This window comes from Camelus ferus, chromosome 12 (assembly GCF_009834535.1).
Source record: "Camelus ferus isolate YT-003-E chromosome 12, BCGSAC_Cfer_1.0, whole genome shotgun sequence".
Lineage (NCBI taxonomy): Eukaryota > Metazoa > Chordata > Mammalia > Artiodactyla > Camelidae > Camelus > Camelus ferus.
Window position 1 is genome coordinate 43,204,719 of NC_045707.1, and position 27,625 is coordinate 43,232,343.

At 44.2% G+C, this 27,625-nt stretch overlaps 2 protein-coding genes across 15 annotated transcripts in view; one reads left to right on the plus strand and one right to left on the minus strand.

The window, feature by feature from the left end:
• ANKS1B (ankyrin repeat and sterile alpha motif domain containing 1B) overlaps positions 1-13,994 on the plus strand; it is an 860,521-nt gene extending 846,527 nt beyond the window's left edge. For 4 of the 8 annotated variants that reach the window (XM_032493560.1, XM_032493562.1, XM_032493567.1 and 1 more), the window contains 2 exons: positions 8,922-9,089; positions 12,175-13,994. In XM_032493560.1, the coding sequence (XP_032349451.1) occupies positions 8,922-9,089; positions 12,175-12,285 (279 nt within the window). In that variant the 3' untranslated portion in view covers positions 12,286-13,994. Of the gene's footprint in view, positions 1-8,921; positions 9,090-12,158 lie in introns of all 8 variants that reach the window. The other 4 variants (XM_032493561.1, XM_032493566.1, XM_032493568.1 and 1 more) reach the window with 2 other exon arrangements.
• Positions 1-27,625, minus strand: part of APAF1 (apoptotic peptidase activating factor 1) — a 116,447-nt gene that overhangs the window by 10,153 nt on the left and 78,669 nt on the right. For 2 of the 7 annotated variants that reach the window (XR_004324705.1, XR_004324704.1), the window contains 3 exons: positions 14,816-14,958; positions 12,293-12,431; positions 4,112-4,775 (listed from right to left, as the gene is read on the minus strand). Coding sequence is in view for 2 of the 7 variants with exons in the window: in XM_032493571.1 (XP_032349462.1) it covers positions 13,081-13,147; positions 14,816-14,958 (210 nt within the window). In the remaining 5 variants the exon portion in view is untranslated. Of the gene's footprint in view, positions 1-4,111; positions 4,776-12,292; positions 12,432-13,080; positions 13,148-14,815; positions 14,959-27,625 lie in introns of those variants that run through there. The other 5 variants (XR_004324707.1, XR_004324708.1, XR_004324706.1 and 2 more) reach the window with 5 other exon arrangements.

Consider the following 27,625-nt stretch of genomic DNA (forward strand, 5'->3'; position numbering starts at 1 on the left):
TTTCGTTACAGGCCATTACAGGGTATTGCATATAGTTCCCTGTGCTATATATAGTAGGACCCTGTTTGTTCTGTGTATAGTAGTTTATATGTGCTAATCTCAGACTCCTAATTTATCCCTCCCCTGCTTCCACTTTGGTAACCTTAAGTGTGTCTTCATTGGTGAATCTGTTTCTGTTTTGTAAATAAGTTCATTTGTGTCATTCTTTTAGATTCAACATACAAGGGATATTCTATATTTGACTTTCTCTGTCTGACCTACCTCACTTATATGATAATCTTTAGGTCCATTCATGTTGCTGCAAATGGTATTCTTTTTTACGGCTGAGTGGTAGTCCATTATGTATATAAGCCACAACTTCTTTATCCAGTCATCTCTTGATAGACATTTAGGTTGCGTCCATGTCCTGGCTATTGTAAATAGTGCTGCTGTGAACATTGGTGCATGTGCCTTTTCTAGTTAGTTTTCTCTGGATGTATACCCAGGAGTGGGATCATATGGTAACCCTATTTTTAGTTTTTTAAGGAAACTCCATACTGTTCTCCATAGTAGCGGCACCAATTTACATTCCCACCAACAGTGTAGGAGGGTTCCCTTTTCTCCACAGCCTCTCCAGCATTTATTGTTTATGGACTTCTGAATGATGGCCATTCTGACTGATGTGAGGTGGCACCTCAGTGTAGTTTTGATTTGTATGCTGCAGTTATTTCTAACACCAAATTGATGAGTACGCTGGGTACAGCCTCAGTGACCAGGATACAGGACAACAGGGGACACCTCCATGAGCCTCCTCTCTCCCACATCCTTCAGTGAGCACTTCCTGGACACCCGCTAATGGCCAGGCACTAGAGACTCAGCCCCTGACTCACGGAAGTAGCTCAGTAAATATATGTGGTGGTTGATGGTCAACTGCAGTCCTGACTGCCTTAAGGAGCTGCCAGGAAATAACAACCTTGCGTTCAAGTCTCTCCAGTTTGCATAAGAAAAACAAGTTTGCGCCCTTGGATTACATTTAGGATCTATCCTTAAAATGCGATGGCTCCACAGATTTCTCTAATGTAGTGATTCTTAATCACAGATCAACATTCCTGAGGGAGAAAGGAAGGCCTCTGGAGATTGTAATGCACCCCTGGGGGCGATGTCTCAATTGCATTGGGATTCCCTGCCTCCATCCTAAAGAGGCTCCCCTGGAAAGGGAGTGGGGCCTTGCATCCTCACGTCAGTCTTGACACCAAGGAAGGGACCGGTCTGACGGCTGAGAAGACCTGTGTTGATGGTTCAGGTCAAATCATAAGGAACACCTCTGCCTGGAGACTGCCTCTCCATAGGGCCTGGCATGAGACCCTCACCCCAGCCAAGATGCACCCACCACCCAGAAACTTTTGTATTTAATGTCTTTAAGCTTTTTGTTTTTCAGAAGTTTGCAGAAGTCTTTTATTTTACCTTAAGTGTGGTTCTAAGGTATGGTGGTTAAGAGCACAGCCTCTCAGATCAGCTCGGCCAGATGCTGGTTTGTTGAGCAAAGTATTTAACCTTCCTGAGCTTAATTCTCTCATGTGCAAAACAGGGATGATCATGACCCCACAGCTGTTTAAGGTGATAACCCCCACAGGGTTGCTGTGAGGATTAAATGAGACAGTCCAGGTGCAACATGGCACACAGTAAGTAATAATGTTGGCTAGAATTGTCATTAGGCTAAATGTTATCATGAGTGATTGTCAAAATAATCCAGTAAGGTGGGTACTTTGTTGTTACTATCATTTTTTTTAATAGACTTTATTCTCTTAGAGCAGTTTCAGGTTCACAACAGAATTGAGCAGAAAATACAGAGTTTGCACATAGCCCGCTCCACCCACACATATATAGTCCCCTACCCTCAGCATCCCTCATCAGTGTGGCATATTTGGTACAATCGATGAACCAACATGGGCACGTTATTATCAACCAAAGTCCACAATTTACATTAGGGCTCACTCTTGATGTACATTCTATGGGTTTTGACAAATGGATAATGACATGTAGCCACCCCTGTAGTATCATACAGAGTAATTTCATTGCCCCTAAAAATCCCTTGTGCTCCATCTATTCATCCCTCCCTCCCCCCAAACCCCTGGAAACCATGATCTTTTTATTGTTTCTGTAGCTTTGCCTTTTCAAATGTCATTTGGTTGGAATTGTACAGTTTGTAGCCTTTTCAGACTGGTTTCTTTCATTTAGTAATATGTCTTTTAAGTTTCTTCTATGTCTTTCATGGCTTGATCTTTTTTTTTAACTGCACATGTATTTTTTAACTTACATATACATACTATTTATTGTTTCTAAGAATGTTCAGAGCTTTAGCTTTTTAAACTAACATAGTTATCAAAGGAATAAAGCCAACCACAAAATAAGAATTAATTCAAAAAGATACATACACCCTGCTATTAACAGCAACATTATTTATAATTGCCAAGATATGGAAGCACCCTAAGTGCACATCAGTAGTTGAATAGATAATGGAGATGCAGCTGTGTGTGTGTGTGTGTGTGTGTGTGTGTGTGTGTATGGAATGGAATTCAGATCAGCCATTAAAAAGGAGGATATTTTGCCATTTGTGGCCCTTCATTCATTTCAAAAACCAGAATTTTGTAACTGGCAGAGACATTTCCATTACATCAAAAACAACAAAATACCTAGAGATAAACCTAACCAAGGAGGTTACCTATACTCTGAAAACCGAAAAAACACAAAGAAATGGAAAGATTTCTTGTGCTCTTGGATTGGAAGAATCAACACTATCAAAATGGCCCCACTACCCAAAGCAATCCACAGATCCAACGCAACCCCCGTCAAAAGGCTCATGACATTTCTCACAGAACTAGAACAAACAATTCCAAAATTTGTAAGGAACCACAAAAGACCCTGAACAGCCAAAGCAATCTTTTGTAGGTCTCTTTTTTTTCCTCTTTCTTTTTGTGCTTTTTTTTTTAATGGTTTGATGACTACAGAAGATCCTTTAACATTTGTTATAAAGCTGGTTTGGTGGTGCTGAAATCTTTCAGCTTTTGTTTATCGATGAAGCTTCTGATTTCTCTGTCAAGTCAGAACGAGAGCCTTGCTGAGGAGAGTATTCTTGGTTTAAGTTCCCCCCTTGCATGACTTTAAGTATATTGTGCCACTCCCTTCTGGCCTGTAGAGTTTCTGCTGAAAAATCAGCTGATAACCTTATGGGAGTTCCCTTGTATGTTATTTGTTGCTTTTCTCTTGCTAATTTTAATATTTTCTCCTTATACATAATTGTTGTCAATTGGATGACTACGTGCGTTGGTGTGTTCCTCTTTGGGTTAATTCTGTGTGGTACTCTCTGTACTTCCTGGACTTGGTGCCTGTTTCCTTTCCCAAGTTGGGGAAGTTTTCAGTGATTATTTCTCCAAAAATATTCTCAGGTCCTCTGTCTCTTTTCTTTCTAGGACCACTATAATTCGAATATTAGTGCACTTCATGTTGTCCCAGAGTTCTTTTAAACTATTCTCATTTCTTATTCTTTTTTCTTTTATCTGTTTTGAAGTAGTGATTTCCACTAATCTGTCTTCTAGCTCAGTGATCCGTTCTTCTGCCTCATTTAGTCTGTTCTTGGCTCCTTCTAGTGTATTGTTCATTTCAGTGATTTTATTCTTCACTCTGTTTGGGTATTCTTTATGTTTTCCAACTTTTTGCAAAAACTTCACTCTGTGCATCTATACTCCTTTTGAGTTCTCTAAACATCTTGGCCATCATTACTTTAAACTCTTTCTCAGATAAATTACCTATCTCCTCATCACTTATTTCTTCTTCTGAGATTTTATCTGGGAGATATTCCTTTGCCACCTCATATCGTCTATCTTTCTGCGTGTTTCTGGATTCCTTCCATAGGCTTTGGGATTATTGTTTTCTTATTTCTAGTATCTGCCCCTGGTGGATGAGGCTGGACTAGAGGCTTATGCAGGTTTCCTGGCTGAAGGAACCAGTGCCTGCCCACTGCTGGGTGAAGCTTGGTCCTGGACCTCTGGATGTGTCTAGAGGCCTTTGTGGCTTAGGAAGTCTGCTGATGGGTGTGGCTGTGTTCCCACCCTGTATGTTGTTTGGCCTGAGGCTTCCCTACAGGCTGTTGGGTGGGTCTAGTTCTTGATTCTAATGATCCAATCAAGATGTCAGCCTCCAGGAAAGCTCATGTAGATTAATACTCCCAGAACATCTACCACCAGCTTTTATGTCCCCTAAGTGAGCTATAGCCGTCCCCCAGACCCCCAGAGGAACCTACAAATCCAGCAGGCAGGTCTGGCCCAGGTTCCTATGAAATCACTGCCTCTGCCCTTGGACCTGGTGCACGTGAGTTTCCATGTACGCTTGGAGTACATGGAGCCAATGGAGTCTCCGTTTCCCCCTGTCCTGTGAGGCTCCTGGAGCCAAGCCCTGCTGGCCTTCAAAACCAGATGTCCTGGGATCTCCTCTTCCCGGTGCCGGGACCCGGGCTGGGGAGCCTGACGTGGGACTCAGAGCTTTCACTCCTGTGGGAGGGCTTCTGTGAGTTAACAAATCTTCAGCTGTGGGTCACCCACCCGAGGCGTATAGGACCCAATTGTATCGCGACCACGGCCCTCCTACCATCCTGTCGTGGTTCCCTCTTTATGTTTCCAGTTGCAGATCTTTTGTGCTAGGTTCCAGTCTTTTTCCGATGGTTGTTTAGCATTCAGTTGTGGTTTCGTTGTAGATGTGAGGAGAGGCAAGTTCATGGTCCTACCACTCTGCCATCTTGACTGGAAAAAAAAATTATCCTCATTTTTTAATAAGAAACGAGAGACTTACAGCATAGTCTTCCCAGTAGTCACCCCCATTACCCACCCCAATCATGTGCACAGGCTACCTTCTTAAATTGGTGGTCTGTGTAAAGTAGAGTACACTCAAGGCCAGTTGCCCCAGTAACTGTGACCCTAGAAGGAGGCTCGTGCTGGAAAGGCCAAGGCAAGTACATTCTTATAAGCATGAGAGGCAGAAGAAGCCAAAGTCAGAGACAGCCAGGTTAAAGCATTTGCAGGATGGGAGGTAGTGAACATAAAACTAGATGTGTTTGGATTTATGCCTGAGCAAGGTAGTAGCCAGAGATGAGTGTGTGGCTGTGCAAATATTTGAAAGGACATGCCAGCTCTGTGGTTTGGGCAAGCTTGTGAAGGGACACCTCAGTGTTTACTCTGAAATGTGACGAGTGACCTGGATGGGTCACAGGCATCAGCCAAGGCTGGGGGTGGAGGCTCCAGGATTTGACCCCCTGTGACTACGTACTGTTCATCCCAGCTCGCAGGCTGGGTTCCTCTTCCTGCTGCCTGAATGAGGGTCCAGCCAGACTTCCTTAGCATTGCATGGTGTTCCAGTGTCTATTGCTGCTTATTTCGTAAACCATCCCAAAATTTAGTGGCATAAGACAACATCCAGTTTATCAAGTTTGCAATTCTGGAGTCAGGAATCTGGGGCCTTCACTGGGTGGCTCAGTGGACTGCAAGTGTTGGGACAGTTTGACTGGGGCCATCTGTCTGGGGCCTTGGGTCCTCTATGTGGCGTCTCGGGGAGCTTGAATGTCCAGTATCACTTTCACTTCGTGTCTGGAGCCTGGGCTGGGCTCAACTGCTGTTCTCTCCAGGCAGCCTCTTCCCCAGGCCAGCCTGGACATCCTCACAGCATTGTGAACTCAGGGAGGTGAGACTTCTGACACAGGGCTGGTTTCCCTCAGGGTGTTCCACAAGGCCCAGTGGAAGCCACCAGACCCCTCGAGATCTAATCTCAGAAGTCCCAGCATGTCACTTCTGCACATGCTGCTAGCTGGGAAGGTCGGTATAGCCAGTCCAGATTCAAGGAGTTGGAGGAACAGACTCGCCCTCCCAACAGAGGAATGTTACAGCATGAGGGAAGGGGAAGAGTGAGTGATGGCTGCCGTCTTGGAGACAAGCTACCACACACGGGAGGGTAAGAACATAGGCTCTTGAGTCACAGACATTGTTTCATATCACTGCTCTGTAATTTTCCAGCTGTGTGATGTCAGGCAAGTTACTTAACCTCTCTGAGCCTCAATTTCCTCATCTATAAAATGAGAACAGTGGTATTCTACTGCAGATGATTGTGGTAAGACTTAAACGAGATAAATCTAGTGCTTGTTACAATGCCTAATACTTGTGAAGTCCTCACTTTACAGTAGCCATACTACCTGCAGTAATGTCTAGGAGTGTTGTTACTCCAGCTTGTCTTTAGGTACTCATTCAGCAAACAAGCGTCTACTGCGTGCCTGCAGGGTGCCAGGCACAGCCTCTGGCCCTGGCCTCCTCACGGTTGCAAGGAGGATGGTAGGTTGTTGTAAGTGGAGATACCTGGGCTTCATGATTGTGAGCAGTGTCCCTAGTGCTCTTCAGTGCCAGGGGGCATCGCTGGAGCCAGCAAGCCTGGTTCAAAAGATCAAGCCAGGGCTTGTCACCCAAGCCTCTCTGATCAGACTGCAGTATCATTTTTAGCCCTGTCCTACAGAGTCTCCTGCTTTCTTCCCACCAGTAACTCTTCTCCCGTTTTAAATAGTGGGGATGTTACTAAGGAGAGGCAGGAGAAATGAATCTTCCTCCCCTTCAAATGTGTGTCCTCGGGTCCCATTTGATGAGCATCTATTCCCCGCAGGAGCCCCGGTACTTCAGTAACACAGGACTCTGAGTGCAGAGCCCCATCAACAACCAGCTGCTCCTCGTGGGCCCTCACTGGCATCCAGAATCGAAACCTCAAACACCAAGGTGACAAAGTATAGGAAAGGTAATAATGTCCAACTCTTTACAGATCATAAAAGAATTCTGAAAATGCAGCATTCTAAAATAAAACGAAAAGCAAGACGTCATGGATAATGCAGGCCAAACCAGGAGAGGCCGCTTGGCAGGAAACCTCACAGTCTGGTCTGATCTGTCTTATCTCAGCAGTTTCCTAACACCAGGAACTTCTTAAAAATGAAAGGGCAGAGCTTCTAACCCAGAACATTTCAAAAACCTTTATGCTTCCCACAATAGTCATGTGAAAATCTCACCTGCTCAAATGAGCATCTTTGGCTTTCTTCGAAGACATGGAGCTTTAAGTAAATCTCACTTTCAGGAACTTGTTTTTAGGTTAATGATAAAGGAATTCACACTCATTAAGCACCCCTATTCCAGCATCAGAAAGCCGCACGTTACAGAATCACTGCAGCTGCCACCTTTCCCTTAGTCCAGTCGCCCACCCAGAGCACGAATATCTGCTACGTGTCCCTGACAGATGGACATCCACCATCTGCATAGCAACCGTGAAGAAGACAAGAGCCAGGACTTTGTGGGGACAGCCGAAGCCCAGAGCCCCAGGCCACCTTTCCAGGGGACCCATCCACACTAGGGGGCAACCCTGGCCGTGATGGGAGTGCCAAGTGTAGGCAGTGAGGACTCCGCCCTCATGGTGCAGCGACGGCGGGGCTGTCTGCCAGCCCACCTCCACTGTCACCTGTTGGTGCACGACTAATTTCCTGGTCTGACTCATCCCTGGAGGCAAACACAGCCCCAAGTTCATTGCGGGAAGTGCTTGGCTGGCTGTGCGAGCTTCAGTGTCTTCCAAGTAGCACACATCTGCCTTGTGGGCCATCGCTTCTTATCAAGTTACTCAAAGGAGAAGACAGCTTCTGTCAAACCAGCTCTCACACTCAGAGTTTTCCTTTCTCAGGTCTAAGACTGTGATAATTGCTCTGAAATTAGTCCAGAAACCCCTGGGCCTCTTCCACACCCCTCTGAAGACCATCCTGCATCTTCATCAAGCAAAAACAGTCCCCCAGAATCGTGGGACTCAAGCTATTTCATATGCCTGATTGGGGAGGAGGGGGCAGGGACGTAGAAGGTACAGATGCAAAACCAGCATAAGCAGAATGCTACCTCTGTGGTTTTGAAACACCACGCACAGGCCTTCTAGGGACTTTCATCAGAATGAAAACCTGGGACAGACCATGTTAGCCCTCAGCTGGTGCAGTGATTTTAAGAAAGCTGTGACCCACAGGCATCCACTTCTTTGCACTGTGACCTTGGGGGTCTTATTGAGACCCTGCTTCTCTGGGGTCAGTGTCCTGTTTTCTCAGTGAGAGAAGACAAGATGGGGCTGTGCTCAGAAGAGAAGACCGAAATGAAGTGCGAATCTGGAGAAGAGAGAAGAAAGCTAGTCGTCTTGAGGGGAGTGGTTGAGTGTCTGAGGAAAATAACCTTTCTCCCAGGCACTGCTTGGCATGGCCTTCCAGCCTGACAGAACCTCCTGTCTCTCGCTGATTTGATGATAAAATATGGAGTGGACCCACAGGGAGAGCAAATGCCTCAAGAAATAGAGGGATAATTGGCTCTGTTTGCATGCTCGCTGCTGTGACTATGAGACGCCACACCAGCATGACTAATGCCTCTCCCCTCTGCCTAAATTAGATTTTGATTGTGTTTCAGAGATGGTCACCGAATCACAGATGTTTGAGGTAAAAAGACCCAACTTCTCAGGAACACCTCCCCTAGAGAGTGTGGGATCATCCTCACAGGCACAGCTGACGCACTCCCAGAACTCGGCTGAGGGACCAGAGTAACCCCTTCCCTTCCAAGGCCCAGGAGCAAACTGGCCGCCCATGATGGGGCCCGGGATGGAGTGGGCTTCAGGGTCCCCTGTGGGCTCCTTGGCGTGGGGTAAGCTAGTGCATCACATCAGTGAATGATGCCTGGGACACACCTTAAACTGGACCTGAAGTGTCCCGTTCATCAGGTTTCTCCTGACACTCTGCCACATCAGGTGGAGCAGTTCAAGGTCCCCGCTGGTTCACCCCCTGCAGTGTTCCTCAGCCACTCTGTTCCAGTCTGCAGGATGCCATCGTAAACTGTTTCTCATTTCTCTTGCAGAATTTAGCCTATGAGATCATCCTAACGCTGGGACAGGCATTTGAAGTCGCTTACCAGCTTGCGCTGCAAGCCAGGAAAGGGGGGCATTCCTCCACCCTTCCAGAAAGCTTTGAAAACAAGCCCTCCAAGCCCATCCCCAAGCCCCGAGTCAGCATTCGCAAGTCCGTGGTAAGTAGAAAAGACGCAGGTGTTCTGAAAACTTTTGAGCTGGAGGGAAGGGACCCTGGGCCTGAGTCCTCATGAGAATCCAGGGCCTGTCCATCTTGTCTCTGCCCCGCCTCGTCCTGGCATGTGTCCTTCATCCTTTCAGCCCAGTTCCTGCAAAGTCTTGGGGGCCATCTGCCTGGAACCTAGAGGCTCCTGAGAAAACTCCCCTTCCTCTGTCCCCTGCAGCAACCTCTGAGGGGACTGGGTGCTGCTGCTGTCCTGGGTGAACCTTTCCTGAAAGTCCAGGCAAGCTTGGGAGCGATGTTCCCTGAGGCTTTGGCTGCCATCCCTCCAGGGGGCACGCCTCTCACAAGCTGCTGGTCAGTAGAGCCTGGCAGAGGCTCTCAGCAAGGGTGTCCCCGGTACCCAGCAAGAGGAAACTAGAGGTGCAGGCTGTGCGCGCATCCAAAGGGGAGGCCTAGGCACCAGGCCCCATGCTTTCTCTGGCAGCTGAGGTTTCCTGCAGGCTAGGACTATTCAGAAGGTACGGCCCCTCCTCCGCGGCATCTGTCTTCCTCCAGGAATTTCCTCCCTCTCCCTCCCACACGCTCTGCACACATCCTGTCCTAACAGACTTTCATGACTTCAAAGCGGCCTCCTCTGGTAGTAGCAATACCCAGAAGCTGGAACGTTCCCAACCAGCCTCCTATCTGGTTTCTGCTGCCGTATGGCATCCTAGAAGCTCTGGGCCTCGGGATAGCAGACACCCCCAGAGGCATCGCTCTCCCCTCCACATGTCCTTCTGTCTGTGATTCTCTCCTCTTCCCCACTGGCCCCTGTCCCCAGGGTCATGGGGCAGGTGTAAGGGTCTTCATCTCTGCAGGGGTACCGCCCTTTGTGACCATGTGGCTTCTTATTCACAATCTTCTCTTTGGCCTCTGTTTTTGCCCTGTACTTGGCAACTTCAGCATCCCTGGGAATGGTCCTTCCAGAGTCTGGCCCCTTTGCTCCTTGACAGCTCACCTCCTTGATCTTTTTCTCCACCTCTCTGTTCACTCTTGTGCTCATCCCTCATCGCTGATCATCACCAGTAACAGCATGTCCTCTGAAAGTTGTTCCTCTGAAAGTTGTTCCTTTTGACCCCTCGTCCTCCCAGCCCCACAGGCTCCCAATCCTGACACACTCTCAGAACTCCAGACTAACAGCTTCAATTTCTTCTTCAGTACTTAATAGACATCTGAAACTTAGTTTTGATCTCCCTTCCAAAACTGTTTCTGTCCATCCCTTGCAGCTCAGTAAGCCACATAACCACTCACCATGTTGCTCAAGCCATAAATCTAGAAGCATTCCTGATTCCTGTCCTCCCCTCACCCTTGTATCCAACCCACAAGCAGATTCCATCCATTCAGTCCCTAAAAGCTCTCTCAGATCCATGCACTCCTCTCCATTTCCTCTGTCACTCTGCTCATACAAGCTGCCACCACCACTAATCTCCAAAACTACCTCAGTATACCTGACAGACTCGCTCCCTCCACATGGCAACCAGGGCGACCATCTTAAAACACAGATCAGATCATGACACCACTGCCCCGATTCCCCACCACACTCTGACTTTTCTCTGATCCCCACAGACTTCTCCCAGACGAGCACAGAGGGCTGGGTGCCATTGGGGCTTCTAGAATACTTGCCTAGAAGCTGTCACTGAGAAATATCAGTGAGTAACCGCCTAAGATCCTGTCCCCGTCAGTGGGTATTCCAGATGTTTACTGTTGAGAAATATGCTGTGATTTCTAAGACTATGTTAAGTCCTCCCCCAAGTCTTGTGGAAACGTTAACAAATCACGCTGGGACGGACCCTACAGCATTCCTGCAGCTCTCTTGCTACAGGTTTCTTGAGCAGAGCAGGCGGCTAGGGTCAGGCATGTGTGGAGACACCAAAGGAAAAAAGGCAGCAATTCGGTGAGGAACTTCCCCAGCCCCCCCCTCCATAAGAGCTCAGAACTCAAGCCTCACCCAGAAAGGGCCTGTGTGACCTTGTGTGCACAGGGGCTGAGCCAGTGTTAACATTGCATGGCTCAGCTCGGTTTGGGTAAGGCTCAGCCTGACCTGGCCCTGCTCACCTCTTCATCCTCAGTTGTCTCCCCTCCCAGCTGCCCCTCTGCAAACTGGCTGTAAGTCCTCAAACGGCCACTTTCCCTTACCTCAGGGACTTTGCACATGCTGTTCAATCAACCCCTGCCCACAGGCTTCACCAGGAAACTCTTGCTTGTCCTCCAGCTCTCCATTTAGACATTACCTCATTTTTAATAATGTCTATTCAACAAGTATTTATTGTGTGGCTGCTGTTTACTGGGTTGCCAGGAGCTTTTCTAAGTTTAGGGTTAACAGTGAACAGAACAGGCAGAATCCTACCTTCTCGAGCATCCATTGTAGTGGAGGATGAACAAGTAAATGATGCATGTGGCATAAGGATTACAAAAGTTAAGATGCTATTTGATAGGATAAACTGGTGAGGAGGTGATGTTTGATCTGCACCCTGATTGATATTAGGGCATAAAGCATGAGGGTGTCTGGAAAAGAGCATTCGGGCAGAAAGGTGATGGGCACAGAGGCCCTGGGCGTGGGCCTGGCGTTCAGGGCCACTGCAGGTCACAGCCACTGCAGGTCACCTTGAGGACTGACTACTGTGGACTTATTCTGACTGTGATAGAAACCAGTGGAGGCTGGAGAGCCAGGCAGGGCATAGCCTGGTTCACCTCCTCCAGGAAGCCCCCCCGGCTCCTGACGTGGGGTCAGTGGCCTTCTTGGGTGCCCTCAAAGCATCCCCTCTTCCCTTTGAAATCTCAGTTCTCAGTACTTTAGTGTTTCTATGTCTGCTCCCCATCTGTGTGCTTTCAAGAGCAAGGGCCATGTCTCATTCACCGTCTGCACCACCCAGTGCCTTGCACACATACACAGTAAATGTGTCAGATGAACAAATGCTTCTCACACATCAGCATCCCGAAGTCCTGCCAGGGTGAGTGCGGGTTTCCAACCAGTGTTAGGATGCACGCGGGCAGCCCCGAGCAGGTACCGTATAACAGGCATCAGCCTTTCTGTTTTAAAGCAGATCGACCCATCTGAGCAAAAGACTCTGGCCAACCTGCCGTGGATTGTGGAGCCGGGACAAGAGGCCAAAAGGGGAATAAATACCAAGTATGAAACCACAATTTTCTGATACTCACCGTCCTCCCATCCTTGCGGTGCCTTGCACGCCGAGCAGTCCCAGAGCAGGCTTCCTATCCAGCCCAGGAGGAAGACTGCTCTGTTTGTGTGGCCTTGTCACGGGCAAAAGGCTGCTGTCCATTCCTGGGGACATTCTTTCTGCACCAGTGACAGAAAGTGCAACTAAGACTTTTCAGTCATAACCCCCGAGAAGCACGAGCAGAGATTCTTGGCTGACTCTCCGGACTTCCCCCTGCCACCACCCAAGGTATTTCTAATGACTCTGCCCCAACACTTGCTTTGCTGTATTTGGGGATAATACCTTTAAAAAAGTACAGGGGAATCTCTAATACTGCCTAAAAGTATAAAAATCTTGGGTTTATTTTTCACTGTCGTCAGTTTTCAAGGTAGAATCAGAACTAACCCCAGAAAACATCTGTAAAATCATTATCTCACTGAGTATTGTTTCCTGCAAAAGGACAAAAACTACCCACCCTGATTGCCAGGAAATCCTGTTTCTCAATTTCTATATTTGTGCATTTTATATGTAATCAGCTATGTCAGATAAAGAAAACCTTTACATCTATGGATTGATTCAAAAACTTAAGAATGATTTAAGAGGAATTTATTATGAAAAGAAGAAATGTGTCTTGTATTAAATATTTTTCTTAGAAGAATGTTTCACTAATGCATTGATAAGAAACTAGGTTAGTTGTGAGGGATGTTTCTGGTTTTGTTTTGAATAACAACTAAATTTCTACTGCTACTACCAAGAGGACTGGCTCAGGCGTGGCAAGTACGGTGACACTCACCAGAGCAGGAGATTCAGGCACGCAGGCTGGCGTCTTCCCCAAAGTGCTGACGCAGTCATCAGCCTGCAAAGATTTTTTTTCAATCTTCACAGTTTTAAAGGACATGTTAAAAAAAAAAATCTAGGGCTCCTGCTGTCATGGAAACCTTGTTTGAGAAAGGTGTTAATAAAATTCTATTGCAAAAAATTTTTTTTCTAGAAAAAAAAAATTAAAAAAAAAAAGATTCCAAAGTAATAAAGCTCTTTTCTTGAAACAAAAAATATACATGTTTGCTTACTCTTTGATTAAATAAAATTTACTTACATTTCTTTAAGGTATTTTAATTTTTTAATGTCTCTGTGGAGTATTTGTATGATACCATAATGTATATTTATGTAGAATCAAATTATATAAACAGTACCAATATCATTATAGAGAAAAATAACATTTTAATGTATATTGTTCTAACCATATTGTGAATCATTTTGAAGTTCATTATAGCGCTATTGAGAAATTGTGGGATTGTCTTAATGTTTTTTTTATTAACACCAATATTATTTTAAGCCTGACTGAGATTATCAGTTACATTCATCAGTTGGTGAGTTTTGAAGGACTAAATTTTATTTCAAATTGACAAATGTATATGGTTTTAGTTTAGTGTTAAAGAATTTTAATACAATGTTAAATTACTTGAACTGAACAGTTCCTTGTATATATTTTGCCTATTCACTGTTGATATGTATGTAGTAAATTGAGAGTAAAATAACACTAAAATATGGTACCAAAAGGAAATTGTATAGGAGCAAAGTAAATAGTATCTTTGCTGAGACAGAAACATATGTGTAAATATGCTTGGGCTTCCAGTTATAAATTTTGTAATTTTTGTCATTATTTATATCCTATAAAAAGCACACAAAATAAAACGGAAACTGTACAGCCACGGGTGCTTGGCATCATTCTGTGAGCACTTTCCCACTTCCATGTAGGATCAGAACCAAAGACCAGCCTTCACAGCATCCAGAGCTGAAAGGGATTTTTTAATTAGCAAAAAAGTTGAGAAAATTAGCTCATTTACAAATTCAATCTGCCTGGAAAAGATACACTGGCCTTTCGAAGCTTTAATACCTTTAAAGCTTAAATTTCATCCATAGAGCCCCCATTGTTTGTGCTTAAATATTACAGCGGGCTGTAATGAAGAACTGCCCAAATTTCTAAAAGAGGAAGGGCCACCAAACTGGATTACTTTTATAGGACAACATCTACACCTTTGTCTTAGGCTGCCTAACAAACAGTACCATAGACTGGGTGGCTTAAACAAATTTATTATTTCTTGTGGTTCTGGAGGTCTGGGAAACTCAAGATCAAGGTGCTAGCAAGGTAGGTCTCATTCTAAGGCCTTTGTCTCTTGGCTTGGCTTGTAGGTGGCTGTCATCCTGCTCTGTGCTCACAGGACCTCTGTATGTGTGTGCAGAGAGGGTGGGGGAACTCTGGTGTCCCTTAGAAAAGCACTAATCCCATCATGAGGGCCCCACCCCCCATGACCCTGTCTAACTCTAATTATCTCCCAAAGGCCCATCTCCATACCATCACCTTAGGACATCAACATGGATTTTGGGGAGATATAAATTTTCCATAACAGCATTCATTAATCCTTTCATTTTTCCTAAAATGCATGTGCCAGCTGTGAGCTGAGTGATAACAGGGCCATATTAAAGACACACTGGAAAAACATCAGAGATGCACATTCCATACCCTGTGACTTTCAGAAGATCACCCCTCTGCTGGATCCAGGTATGTTTGCTACTCTCCAAAACACATGCTGAAGTAATCTCGGGGCACTCCCAGCCTGACACGCAGAGGCCTAGGGCTTTGAACTCCAAAGGGCTGAAACCATCCTGAAATGCACAAGAGCAAGTTCCCTGAAGGAAGGGTTGGGCTGGCATTTTAGACAGTAATGCTTCACCTGGGCTGATTTGGCCCCTTTTAATCTTGGCTAACCACCAAGAGGTCAGCAATCCTCTTATTATCTCTGTGGATCAAATGCTTTTATCAGTTACAGTCCCAGCGTGAGGCAAATGGCATACTCCAATTGAGGTAGTTTAAGAGTTTAATAAATGAAATACTCACATAGGTCTTGGCATCACGTAGGGAAACAGAGGACTGAAATACTATGCCTGGGCTAGTATGGACTTAGGGGGAGTGAGAAAGGAGGAGGCTTATGGAGGGGACTGCCAGACCTCAGATGCCAAGGGCCTCAGAAAGGGAGCCGAGTATTAAAACCCCCTAATCTCCGGGGGAAGCGGCCAAGATGGTGGAGCACAAAAACCGCAAGCTCACTTCCTCACGAGCACATCAAAATCACAACTGTCTATCTACAGAACCACCATCAATGAAAAAGATTGGAACCTACCAGAAAAGATCTTCTACAATTAAAGACATAAAGAAGGAACCACAAGACAGGCAGGAGGCAGACTCATGATAAAATCAAATCCCATACCCTCCAAATAGACAACCCACCAGCTGGAGAATAATTATATCACAGAGCTGCTCCCACAGGAGTGAGACTTCTGAGCCCCATGTCAGGCTTCCTGGGCTGGGGCTCTGGCACTAGTAAGATGAACCCCCAGAGCATCTGGCTTCAAAGGCCAGTGGGGCTTAACTGCAGGAGTCCCACAGGACTGGAGGAAAGAGACTTCACTCTTTAAAGGGTGCACACAAAACCTCATGCATACCAGGACCCAGGGCAAGAGCAGCGCTTTGATAGACGCCTGGCCCAGACCTACCTGCTAGTCTCGGAGAGTCTCCTGGAGGGGGTGGGGGTGGCTGCAGCTCACCCTGGGGACATAGACAGTGGTGGCAAACATATTACGGAACATTCAAACACAGGAAACTGAGCTGAGAGCTAACATCTTGGCTAGTTAGCACCAAGACCTGACCCCACCCAACAGCCTGTAGGTGTCAGCGTTGGGATGCCTCAGGCCAAACTACCAGCTGGGAGAGAACACAGCCCACCCATCAGCTGACAGGCCGTGAGAAGCCTTCCTGAGCCCATGAGGCCTCTAGACATGCCTCTAGCTGTGGCCCTGCCCACTAGATAGCCGTGGCCCTGCCCACTAGATAACCAAGACCCTGCTCCACCCAGCGGTGGACAGGCACAGCCCCTCCAGTCAGGAAGCCTGCACAAGCCTCTAGACCAACCTCCCTTACTAGGTGAGACACCAAAAGCAAGAAAACGATGTTCCCACAGCCTGCAGAAGGATTTGGCCCCTGGACTCCAGACCCTACCCTGAGACCAACTGAGCCCTGACCCTGCACACTAGTTGGCTAATGCAACCTTCAGGACACCCCAGGCCCCACACCCAACTGTCTCAGAAACTAGTTTCTGCCCCCGCCCCAGCCCCGCCAACAATTTGAAATGATCTCTGGGATCTCTGGGCCCTTCAGCCAGACTCCAGGAACCAACTCTGCCTCCCAACAGCCTAGGGCTAACCTCACAACCTGGCTTCCCCTGCCAACGGGCAGGCAAGAGCCCCAGAACTTCAGGACCCTGACTCCGCCCACCAGTGAGCCAGCACTAAGGTTCCATGACCAGGCCCCACTAAACAGCAGCAAGCAGCACTCATACATGGCTGGGGCTGGCAACTAACTGGATGACGGGCCAACCAAGCCTACCAGACCACCCACAAGTCAGTAATTTAAAAAGCTCCCAACAAACAAAAGTGTAGGACCACATGGCTTCACAGGAGAATTCTACAAGAGTTAATGCCTACCCTCTTGAAACTTCCCAAAAACTGCAAAGGAAGGAACACTTCCGAACTCATTCTATGAAGCCACCATCACCCTGATAACAAAACCAGACAAAGACACCACACACACAAAAAATTATGTCAGTATCACTGATGAACACAGATGCAAAAATCCTAAACAAAACACTACCAAACTGACTCCAGCAATACTAAAAGGATCATACACCACCATCAAGTGGGATTTATCCTGGGGATGGAAAGACTTTTCAGTGTCGCAAATCAGTGTGATACACCACATTATCAAACTGAAGAATAAAGTCCACACAATCATCTCAATAATATGCAGAAAAAACTTGGTAAAATTCAACATTCATTTATGATAAAAAAAATTCTCCAGAAAGTAGACATAGGGGGAACATACCTCAACATAATAAAGGCCACATATGACAAACCCACAGCTAACATCATACTCAACAGTGAAAAGCTGAAAGCATTCCCTCTAAGATCAGGAACAAGACAAGGATGCCCTCTCACTACTTTTAGTCAGAATAGTTTTGGAATTCCTCCCCACAACAACCAGAGAAGAAAAAGAAATAAAAGGAATCCAAATTGGAAAGGAAGGAGTAAAACTCACTGTTTGCAGATGACATGATACTATAGATAGAAAATCCAAAAGATGTCACAAGAAAACTACTAGAGCTCATCAATGAAGTTGGTAAAGTTGCAGGATACAAAATTAATATACAGAAGTCTGCTGCATTTCTATTACGCTAACAACAAATGTCAGAAAGAGAAATTAAGGAAATGATCTTGTTTACCAGAGCATCAGAAAGAATGAAACACCAAGGAATAAACCTACCTAATGAGGAAAAAGACCTGTACTTCAAAAACTGTAAGATGCTGATGAAAGAAACTAAAAACAACACAGATGGAAAGATATACTGTGTTCTTGGATTGGAAGAATCAATGTTATTTAAAAGACCATACTACCCAAGGCAATATACAGATTCTATGTAATCCTTATCAAATTACCAGTGGCACTTTTCACAGAACTAGAGCAAGTAATTTTAAAATTTGTATGGAAACACAAAAGGCCCTGAATGCCAAACAATCTTAGGAAAGAACAGAGCTAGAGGAATCATGCTCCCTGACTTCAGACTATAATATAAAGCTACAGGAATCAAAACTGTATGGTACTGGCACAAAAAAAGACACATAGATTAATGGAACAGGACAGAAAACCCAGAAATAAAACCAAGCACTTATGGTCAATTAATTGTCAACAAAGGAGGCAAGAATATACAATGGAAGAAAAGACAGTTCTGTAAGTGGTGCTGGGAAAACTGGGCAGCTACATGTAAAAAAGTGAACTTAGAACATTCTCTAACACCATAAACAAAAATAAACTAAAAATAGATCAAAGACCTAAGTGTAAGACTGGATACTCAAACTCCTACAGGAAAACATAAGCAGAACACTCTTTAACATAAATCACAGCAATATTTTTTTATATCCATCTCCTAGAGTAATGGAAATAAAAGCAAAAATATGCAAATAGGCCCTATCGAAAGTTAAAAGCTTTTGCACAGCAAAGGAAAGCATAAATGTAAACAAAAAGACAACCTATGGAATGGGAGAAAATACTTACAATGTGACCAACAAGGGATTAATTTCCAAAATATACAAAAACAGCTTATACAGAGCAATTAAAAAAAACCAAAAAACCCAATCAAGAAATGGGCAGAAGACTTAAACAGACATTTGTCCAAATAGACAGATGGCCAACAAGCACATGAAAAGATGCTCGATATTGCTAATTATTAGAGAACTGCAAATCAAAACTACAATGAGGTATTATCCCATACCAGTCAAAATGGCCATCATCAAAAAGTTACAAATAATAAACACTGGAGAAGATGTGGAGAAAAGGGAACCCTCCTGCATTGTTGGTGGGTATGTAAATTGGTGCAGCCACTATGGGGAACAGTACGGAGGTTCCTTAAAAAACTAAAAATAGGGTTACCATATAATCCAGCAATCTCACTCATGGTCATATAACCAAAGAAGATGAAAACTCTAACTGAAAAGATACATGCACCTCAATAACCTAATGTTCACAGCAGCACTATTTACAATAGCCAAGACATGAAAGCTGTCTTGTCCATCTTCAGATGAATGGATAAATACACACACACACACACACGTATTTACACACACTGGAATATTACTCAGCCATAAAAAAGAATGAAATAATGTCATTTGCAGCAACATGGATGGACCTAGAGATTATCATACTCAGTGAGGTAAGTCAGAAAAAGACAAATATACGATATCACTTATATGTGGAATCTCAATGAACTTATTTACAAAACAAACAGACTCACAGACATTGAAAACAAACTTATGGTTACCAAAGGGGAAGGGGAGAAGGGATAAATTAGGAGTTTGGGATTAACAGATACATATTACTATATATAAAATAAATAACAACGACCTACTGCATAGCACAGGGAACTATATTCAATAGTTTTAATAACCCATAATGGAAAATAATCTGTGAAATACATATATGTGTGTATATAACTGAATCATTTTATCGTATATCTGAAACCAATACAACACTGTAAATTAATTACGCTTCTCTATTTTTTTTAATGGAAAAAAAAAAATACCCTGATGTCACTCTCCACCCTCTACCCTGCATTACCTGAACCCAGTGGAAGCTGTAAGGCAAGGAGCCCACTGATTTAGTCTACACGAGGCACCTCCAGTCACCACAGCAGGGCAGAGAAGGAAGAAGGAGTCTGAGGGACAAACAAAAGAGAGCCAGCCCATGTATCGAAGGGATTTGCACATAATTTTCTTGAAGAGGAAATGTGACACATATACATAAATGAAATATCCATTGGGTAGAGACCCTTGAATATCAGTATTATTCCAAAAAAGGACTTCAATTCAATTACTCCATTTTTTGTCTTCTTAAAGGATATTCTATGATTAATTTGGGTAAGTGAACCCAGTAAAAATTATGCCTAGTTAGTACATTTATAACTCATGAAAGTGATTTTTCTCAAGACATACCAGATTTTCTGCTGGAACACTTGGGAATAGTGCTAGTACATACAGTGCCTGGATATAACGGGGCAGAAAACAGGCTTAGCTAAAGAACACATGGCCAAAGCCTCAAAAATCCGTGAAAATTCACACTTGGACCCTAAGTAGCATTGCTCCTAAGCTATTTCTGAAAAGAAATGAAAATTTGATAAGTGGGCTAGCCTCCAGAGTTCTTCTTCACAGAACTGGAATATTATGACTGCATATACAAGTCTATGGATTAAAGCCTTTTCTAAAAGACATTAAGTTCTTCAGTTCTCTTTATATATATGCTATTCACTGAGTATGTTTCCTAGGAAAAGCAAGCAATCTGACAGTTATAAACTCATTTTCTTAAAATAAAACTGGGTAACCCAGCCAACACAGGCCAGCAATCTACCTGTGCCAAGGCTCAATCAGCCTCCCGTATCTCCATCCTAGCCAGCCCCAAGCCCAGTCTGCCCCAGCAACAGGGTCCTGCTTCCCACAGAAACCAGTCCCAAAGCAGACAGCGCATTTCATTAGTCTTGTCGCCTGGTCACCATCATGCACACTGTGAGATTCCATTATTACCCAAGAGCCAGAACTTACTTCTGTAGTAGAATTAACCCTAAGACTTCGGTGCTGACCTGGGAAATGCCAGTACCACTTAACTGTTTCCTGTCTTTTTCTCAAGCCAGTCTACTCACCAAGAACTCTGTGCTCACCGCAGCTCCATTTTACTTAGAGTTGCTAATGCATGGATGGTCATTCCCAACCCAACATATTGCACTCTGTGTGGAGCTCACAAATAATCATAGCTACAAATTATCATCAAAATAGTTTTTTTCTCTCCAAAACCCCAAAGACCTATGTTTGTAAAAGCTGCGTGGGCATTTAACTTCCAAGCATAGTTAATGACTGGTGATGTGAACACTTATGCCTCAGGCTGAAACAGAGATTCTTCATTTAAGGGCCCCAGTGGAGCCACCCCAGCTGAAGGGGACAGTGCATCCGCTGAGGTTTTCAAACAGCCAAGGAGCACAAGTGTCACTTCACGAGCCCAGAGGAGCTAACGTGCTCCTTGCGAGTCTTGCCATTTTGGAAACCTCAGAGTGATGTCTCAACAGCACAGTAAGAGCAAGCTGAGATGGAGCCGCTCTTAACCACCAAAATCAGTTCACAACATGGTAATCAAAGCCGTTCAAAGCTATCCATATTCAATACTCAATTTAATTGTCCTCTGGATGTCCTGGTGCCTCAATCAAGTCTCCCAACAGCTGCTTCCCCAGGAGCCTGCCATTCTCCCTCTCATTGCCTCTCGTCAATAAGACATGACGAGGGAAGTCAAGACACCTCCAAGTAAGAAGTAATGTTGCACCAGCTGTTTTCTGACATTTGAGAGGCTGATTTCTTTCCATTTCTCAAAAATGCATGCTAAGTTTTCTGAGAGAAAAAGAAAAACAAAAACCCAAATGTGCAAAGTGTTGAGTCAGGGGAGACAAGGAAAGAGGAAAGGCACAGGAAATTCAGGAATCTCATTTTAACAGACCATTTCTGAGGTGTGCATTTGGTGGGGAGAGGGAAGGCTGCCAACTCAGATGCTTTCAGGGCCACACAGGTGACATGAGTAAAAGGTGGGTTGAGATGATCCACAGACCACCTGCCTCATCTCAGGGCAGCTGATACTCAGTTCCAGTTGACTGTTGTCAGGCAGAAAAAAGACCCTGGCTCAACAGATTTTCTAAGAAATCAGAATTTTTATGTGAAATCACCAGATTTTCAAATGATGGCAACAAGCTCAGGATTTAAAAAAAAAAGTGTGGGACAAACAAAACTCATCTGTGGGCTAGGCATGGTCCATGCATCACTTGTTTGTGACTTTGTGAGATTTCACCAAACTTCAACAAACTCACAACTATATTTCCAGTTATTTATTAGAGGAAGAACAGTGTGTGCGTGGTCTGAGGATGGAGGAGGCAAGGATATAAGTGTCACTGACATTTGCTGAACTGCTCTTAAAGACTTGGTTTCTTTATGGGAGTATCAGGAACTGAATACAGGGACTAGCAGCAAAGACCAGAAATAAGTCTCTCAAACAAGAGAAGAGTTGAATGTTTTCTTATGTAACATGAACTTCAGAGACAGTACAGGACTGGAATGGTAGCTCCACAACTGTCATCAAAATCCCAAGCTCCTTCTATATTTCTGCTCTGCAAGGTCCTTAGCATGTGGCATCCATCTGCAAGGTCGCCTCATGAGAACAAAATGGCTGCTGAAGCATTATCCAACACACTCACATTCAAAGGCAGAAAAAAAGATGGTAAGGGCCAAAGGGCTCCTGCCTCCCAACTGAGTAAGGCAAACTTTTAGGAGCTTTCCTGGACGCTTCGCCCAACAAGTTCTGCTTACCATCTCTGCTTACATTTACCACCCCCTAGATGTGCAGTTGGAAAATGTAGCTGTTGACCTAAGCTAAGCACACCGCAGCTCCCAAAAATACAGGAGTTGTTAGTGAAGCAAAGGGAGAGACCGGATATTAGGATGGCCACTGACAGTGTATGCCACAATGGGAATGTCATAGCACTAGGTAAAAGGTAAAAGCACACACACACAGGTGAGACACCAGGAGAGAGAAAGCAGTGACTGGAGGAGGTACTGACAGTAATCCAACCCTGGCAGAGTTGCTCCATAAGCTAGCTATCAAATCCAAGCAGGAAACATCCCCACAGCTGTGTTAATATGTACACCAAACATCTGTGCTGCCCAGAACACTCCTGTCATGACAGAGCAGGTGTACAGAGCACAAGGCATAAGCACCCATCACAGGCACAGCTGGCTGTGGCGCGGGAGCGGGGCTGGCAATGGCTTGGTCAGCCATCAAGGCTGAGGGCAGAGGGTGTGGGTTCTCAACCTCTGCTGTACTCTGGAATCACCTGTGGAGCTTTCAAAAATATGGATGTCTGGGTCCCATCTCTGGGGATTCTGAGTTCACTGTCTGGGGTGAGACCTGGGTTTGGGGAGGTTTTACACAGCAAAGTGTTGAGAAGCTTCCCTCCTGCATGGACCAGGACCTCTAAATCCCCTGAGAAGCTGGGCAGCCCACATAGATCTCCACATTCGAGTCGCCCTCAGAAGTAGATCCTTGGGAAGATTAACCCATTTGCTGAAGGCCACACAGCTGGGACATTAGTGCAGCCAGAATTTGAACTTGGGTCCCCTTGACAGCTGAAGCCAAGCCACTGCCCCAAGGTCTTTTCTCCACTCACATTCCCAATCTTCTATCACTCAATGGATACATGCTTATCTCAAAGACAATAACATTTGGGATAGCTTTCCTGTTGACCAACGACTGTCTCCTGGGAGCTAACAGCCATAAGAACAGATCCATCATGAGGTAGAGAAAGATGCCTGGAGAGAGGTGTGTTCTATGGAGTGAAACCCACAAGGCCCCAATCTGTAAACGATGGAAATGTGGGCAGCAAAGGAACTGGGGTTTGTAACTGGAACAAAAGATAATTACATGATTGAGACCAGTGTCAGATGTTTGACATTTTTCAAGCCTCACAAAAACCTTGCATTTAGGTGTTGTGGTCCCTATTTGACAGAAGAGGAAACAGAGGCTCTGAGAGTTTGCACCTTTTCAAATGGAAGGAAAAGGAGAAAAGGAAATCAAGATGGCAAAAGAAAGGATATGGATCCACTAACCCCAGGGCTACTGCTAATTTGAAATGAACACCCTCAAAGTTTCAAAGTACTAACAGGCTTCTCCAAGGAGCAGGCCACAGTAGGGCTGCCACCTCCCTTACTCAATGCTGGAATCATGTAGGAACTGAAACCAGGTTGGGCCTTGGCCAAATGCTGGCAAATCCCAAGCATCCTCCAACCCCTACTGTCCATTTGGCTCCCATGAGAATGGTCCCTGCTGCTTTTTTCAAAGAACAATCCCTACAGGCATAGAGATGAGTTAACCAGGACACCAGAAGTAGGCCTTCAGGAGCAGGAACCCCCTCTGACATGCTCTCTGGAGCTCAGGACCCAGGATCAGTCATGCATCACTCATGACATGAATGAGTGAAATGAAAAACGAAACTGCTCCTGAATCCTCGAGCCCAGGGGCTGTGGTGGAGGCCAAATGCCATCGCCAACCACAGCTCCACCACTTAGCTGTGGGGCCCTGGTGACTTAACCTCTCTGCACCTGTTTCCACATCTAGCAAACAGAGAAAACACCCTGCCACCCTGTTGTGAGGATTCAATTAAACAGCGTGTGGAAAGTGCCCAGCATGGGGCCTAGCATGTAAAAGGCCTGTAAAAAAAAACAGTATCTCCTGCTTCCTTTTTAGGATTCGTTATGTCTCAGAAAGTTTTTTGATAGAGTAGGGCAACTAACCCAAGGCATAGGGTTTAGAATCACTGCTGACTAAAGAGGAATCAGAAATGAGAAACACAGATCTCCAAAATCTTCCTCAGCTGCAGAAACCCAAGCCTTGTATTCTTCTGCCACAACCCCAGGAGGATCTCACTTCGAACTCAGACACTCAATGTGTAGCCCAGTGGATCTGGGTGTTTCCATAAACAAAAGAAAATCAGATTTGGATTCTAGCCCTGGCTTTATCAGATTAACTGCCTGGGATGTAGTTCTTCCTCTATAAACTAGGACTGTGCAGTTTGCAAACTCAAGATAAAATATGAAGATAAAATAAGGGCTGGGGAGGGGAGGAAGATTTGAATGGATAAATGTGAATGTTTGCTCCAATTCCTCAGAACGGCCACTGTGGTACCAAGCAGGAGTCTTCACTCACCTGCTGGGCATTTCTAAGTCAATATGAACCATCAAACCCAAACTCAGGCCTGGAATGTTCACTCTGGATACTTATCTCTAGTCCTGGTGACAGGAAATTACAGAGACAGATATTCCTTTCCCTTCCATGTAACAGCAGTATTTCCACTTCTGAGGGCCTGACCTCATAAATGAATTTAGAATGAACACCAAGAGACTCATCTTCCTGAATCATAACTCAAATGAAAATTTCTGAAGTTTTGGTCTTCTCACAATGTCATCTTACTCAGCAGTGTCACTACTGACGCCAAATGGCTTCAAAAGCCTGCTCTCTGATGAGTCCCACATTTGATGGAAATTCTTCTGCCCCTTCCATGTAGATATACACAACTACACAATTTTTCTATGGTTAAACTCACAGCCCCATAGCAGCTGAATTTCTACTTTAGGCATTTTAATAACTGTATAGTATATCCATAGTCTTAAGTCAGGGGTTATGAGCAAGGAAATCCATTCAAGTGACTATCTTCAGAGACTAAGAGTTATTAGATAATCTTTTTCTCCTTCTCTAAAGGCAGGTTAAGTAACTTACAGTAACACAAAACATACACTGAATAACAGATCGCCATACTTGCCAGCTTAAGCACTCCAGGGATAGGTTTACTCATTCTATGTAATTTGGAAGCAAATCTTTTTTTATCCAAGTACAGTTTTACTTTCCCCTAATGATGCTTCACAATAAAATGCCAAACTAAAACAAGAAGATAAGGAAAATACTGGTGACATACTACATCTTAATTTGACAGCCTCATGACATCCCAGTGCAGAGCGAGAACAGAGTGCACCATGGGCAAGCAGGTGTGCAGGAATTTCATTCAAGAAAGATTTTTTGAGTCTCCAAGTGGAGCTAGGTTTATGTTAGATTCTGGTATAAAAGACTTAATGGTGGGGAGGGTATAGCTCAAATAGTAGAGTCCATGCTGAGCATGCATGAGGTCCTGGGTTCAATCCCCAGTCCCCTCATTAAAAGAGGGAACATATCTCAACACAATAAAAGCTATTTATGACAAACCCACAGCCAGCATAATAAATCAATGGTGAAAAACTGAAAGCCTTCCCACTAAAACCTGGAACAAGACAAGGATGCCCACTCTCACCACTTCTATTCAACACAGTCCTGGAAGTCCTAACCACAGAAATCAGGCAAGAAAAAGAAATGAAAGGGATCCAAATTAGAAGAGAAGAGGTAAAATTGTCACTATATGTGGATGACATGATTCTATACAGAGAAAACGCTAAAACCTCAAACACAAAAACTAGTAGAGCTGATAAAAGAATCGGGCAAGGTAGCAGGATATAAGATTAACATACAAAAATCAGTTGCATTTCTTTACACTAACAATGAATTAGGAAAAGAAAGAAAAAATTCCTTTTAAAAATCACATCCAAAACAATAAAACACTTGGGAATAAATCTGAGCAAGGAGGTGAAAGACTTACACACGGAGAGCTACAAAATACTGATTAAGGAAATTAAAGATGACTTAAAGAAATGGAAAGATATCCCTTGCTCTTGGATTGGAAGAATCAATATTGTTAAAATGGGCATACTGCAATCTACAGATTTAATGTGATCCCTATCAAATTACCCAGGACATTTTTCACAGAATTAGAACAAACAATTCTGAAATTTATATGGAATCACAAAAGACCAAGAATTGTCAAAACAATACTGAAGAAAAAGAACATTAACTGGAGAAACAACTCTCCCAGACTTCAGACAATACAGAGCTACAATACTACAGCCATTAAAACAGCATGGTATTGGCATAAAAACAGACATATGGACCAATGGAACAGAATACAGAACCCAGGAACAACCCACAGACCTATGGTCAATTAATCTTCAACAAAGGAGGCAAGAATAGAGTAAAGATAGTCTCTTCAGAAAGCGGTGTTGGGAAAACTGTATGTAAATTAATGAAGTTAGAACACTCCCTCATACCATACACAAAAATAAACTCAAAATGGCTTAAAGACTTAAATATAAAATATATGTTTTCTCCTAGAAGAAAACATAGGGAAAACATTCTTTGACATAAATCTTAGCAATGTCCTCCTAGGGCAGTCTACCCAGGCACTAGAAATAAAAGGAAAAATCAACAAGTGGGATCTAATTAAACTGATAAGCTTTTGCACAGCAAAGGAAACCATAAGCAAAACAAAACGACAACCTATGAAGTGGGAGAACTATTTGCAAATGATGTGACTGACAAAGGTTTAACTTCCAGAATATATAAACAGCTTATACAATTTAATACTAAAAAAAAACCCAATCCAAAAATGGGCAGAAGCAATTCTCCAATGAAGACATACAAATGGCCAATAAACACATGAAAGAAATGCTCAAGATCGCTAATTATCAGAGAAATGCAAATCAAAACTACAATGAGATATCACCTCACACCAGTCAGAATGGCCATCATTCAAAAGTCCCCAAATGATAAATGCTGGAGAGGCTGTGGAGAAAAGGGAAACCTACACTGCTGGTGGAAATGTATTTGGTGCAGCCGTTATGGAAAACAGTATGGAGATTCCTCAAAAAAAAAAAAAAACTAAAAATAGACTTAACATATGATCCAGCAATCCACTTCTGGATATATATCTGGAGGGAATTCTAATCAAAAAGATATATGCACCCCAGTGTTCATGGCAGCACTATATACAATAGCCAAGACATGGAAACAACCAAAATGTCCATCAACAGATGACTGGATAAAGAAGTTGTGGTATATTTATACAATAGAATACTACTCAGCCATAAAAAAGAATAAAATAATACCATTTGCAGCAACATGGATGTACCTAGAGATTGTCATTCTAAATGAAGCCAGAAAGAGAAAGAAAAATACCATATATCACTGATATGTAGACTCTAAAAAAAAAAAGAAAAGGAAAAAAGA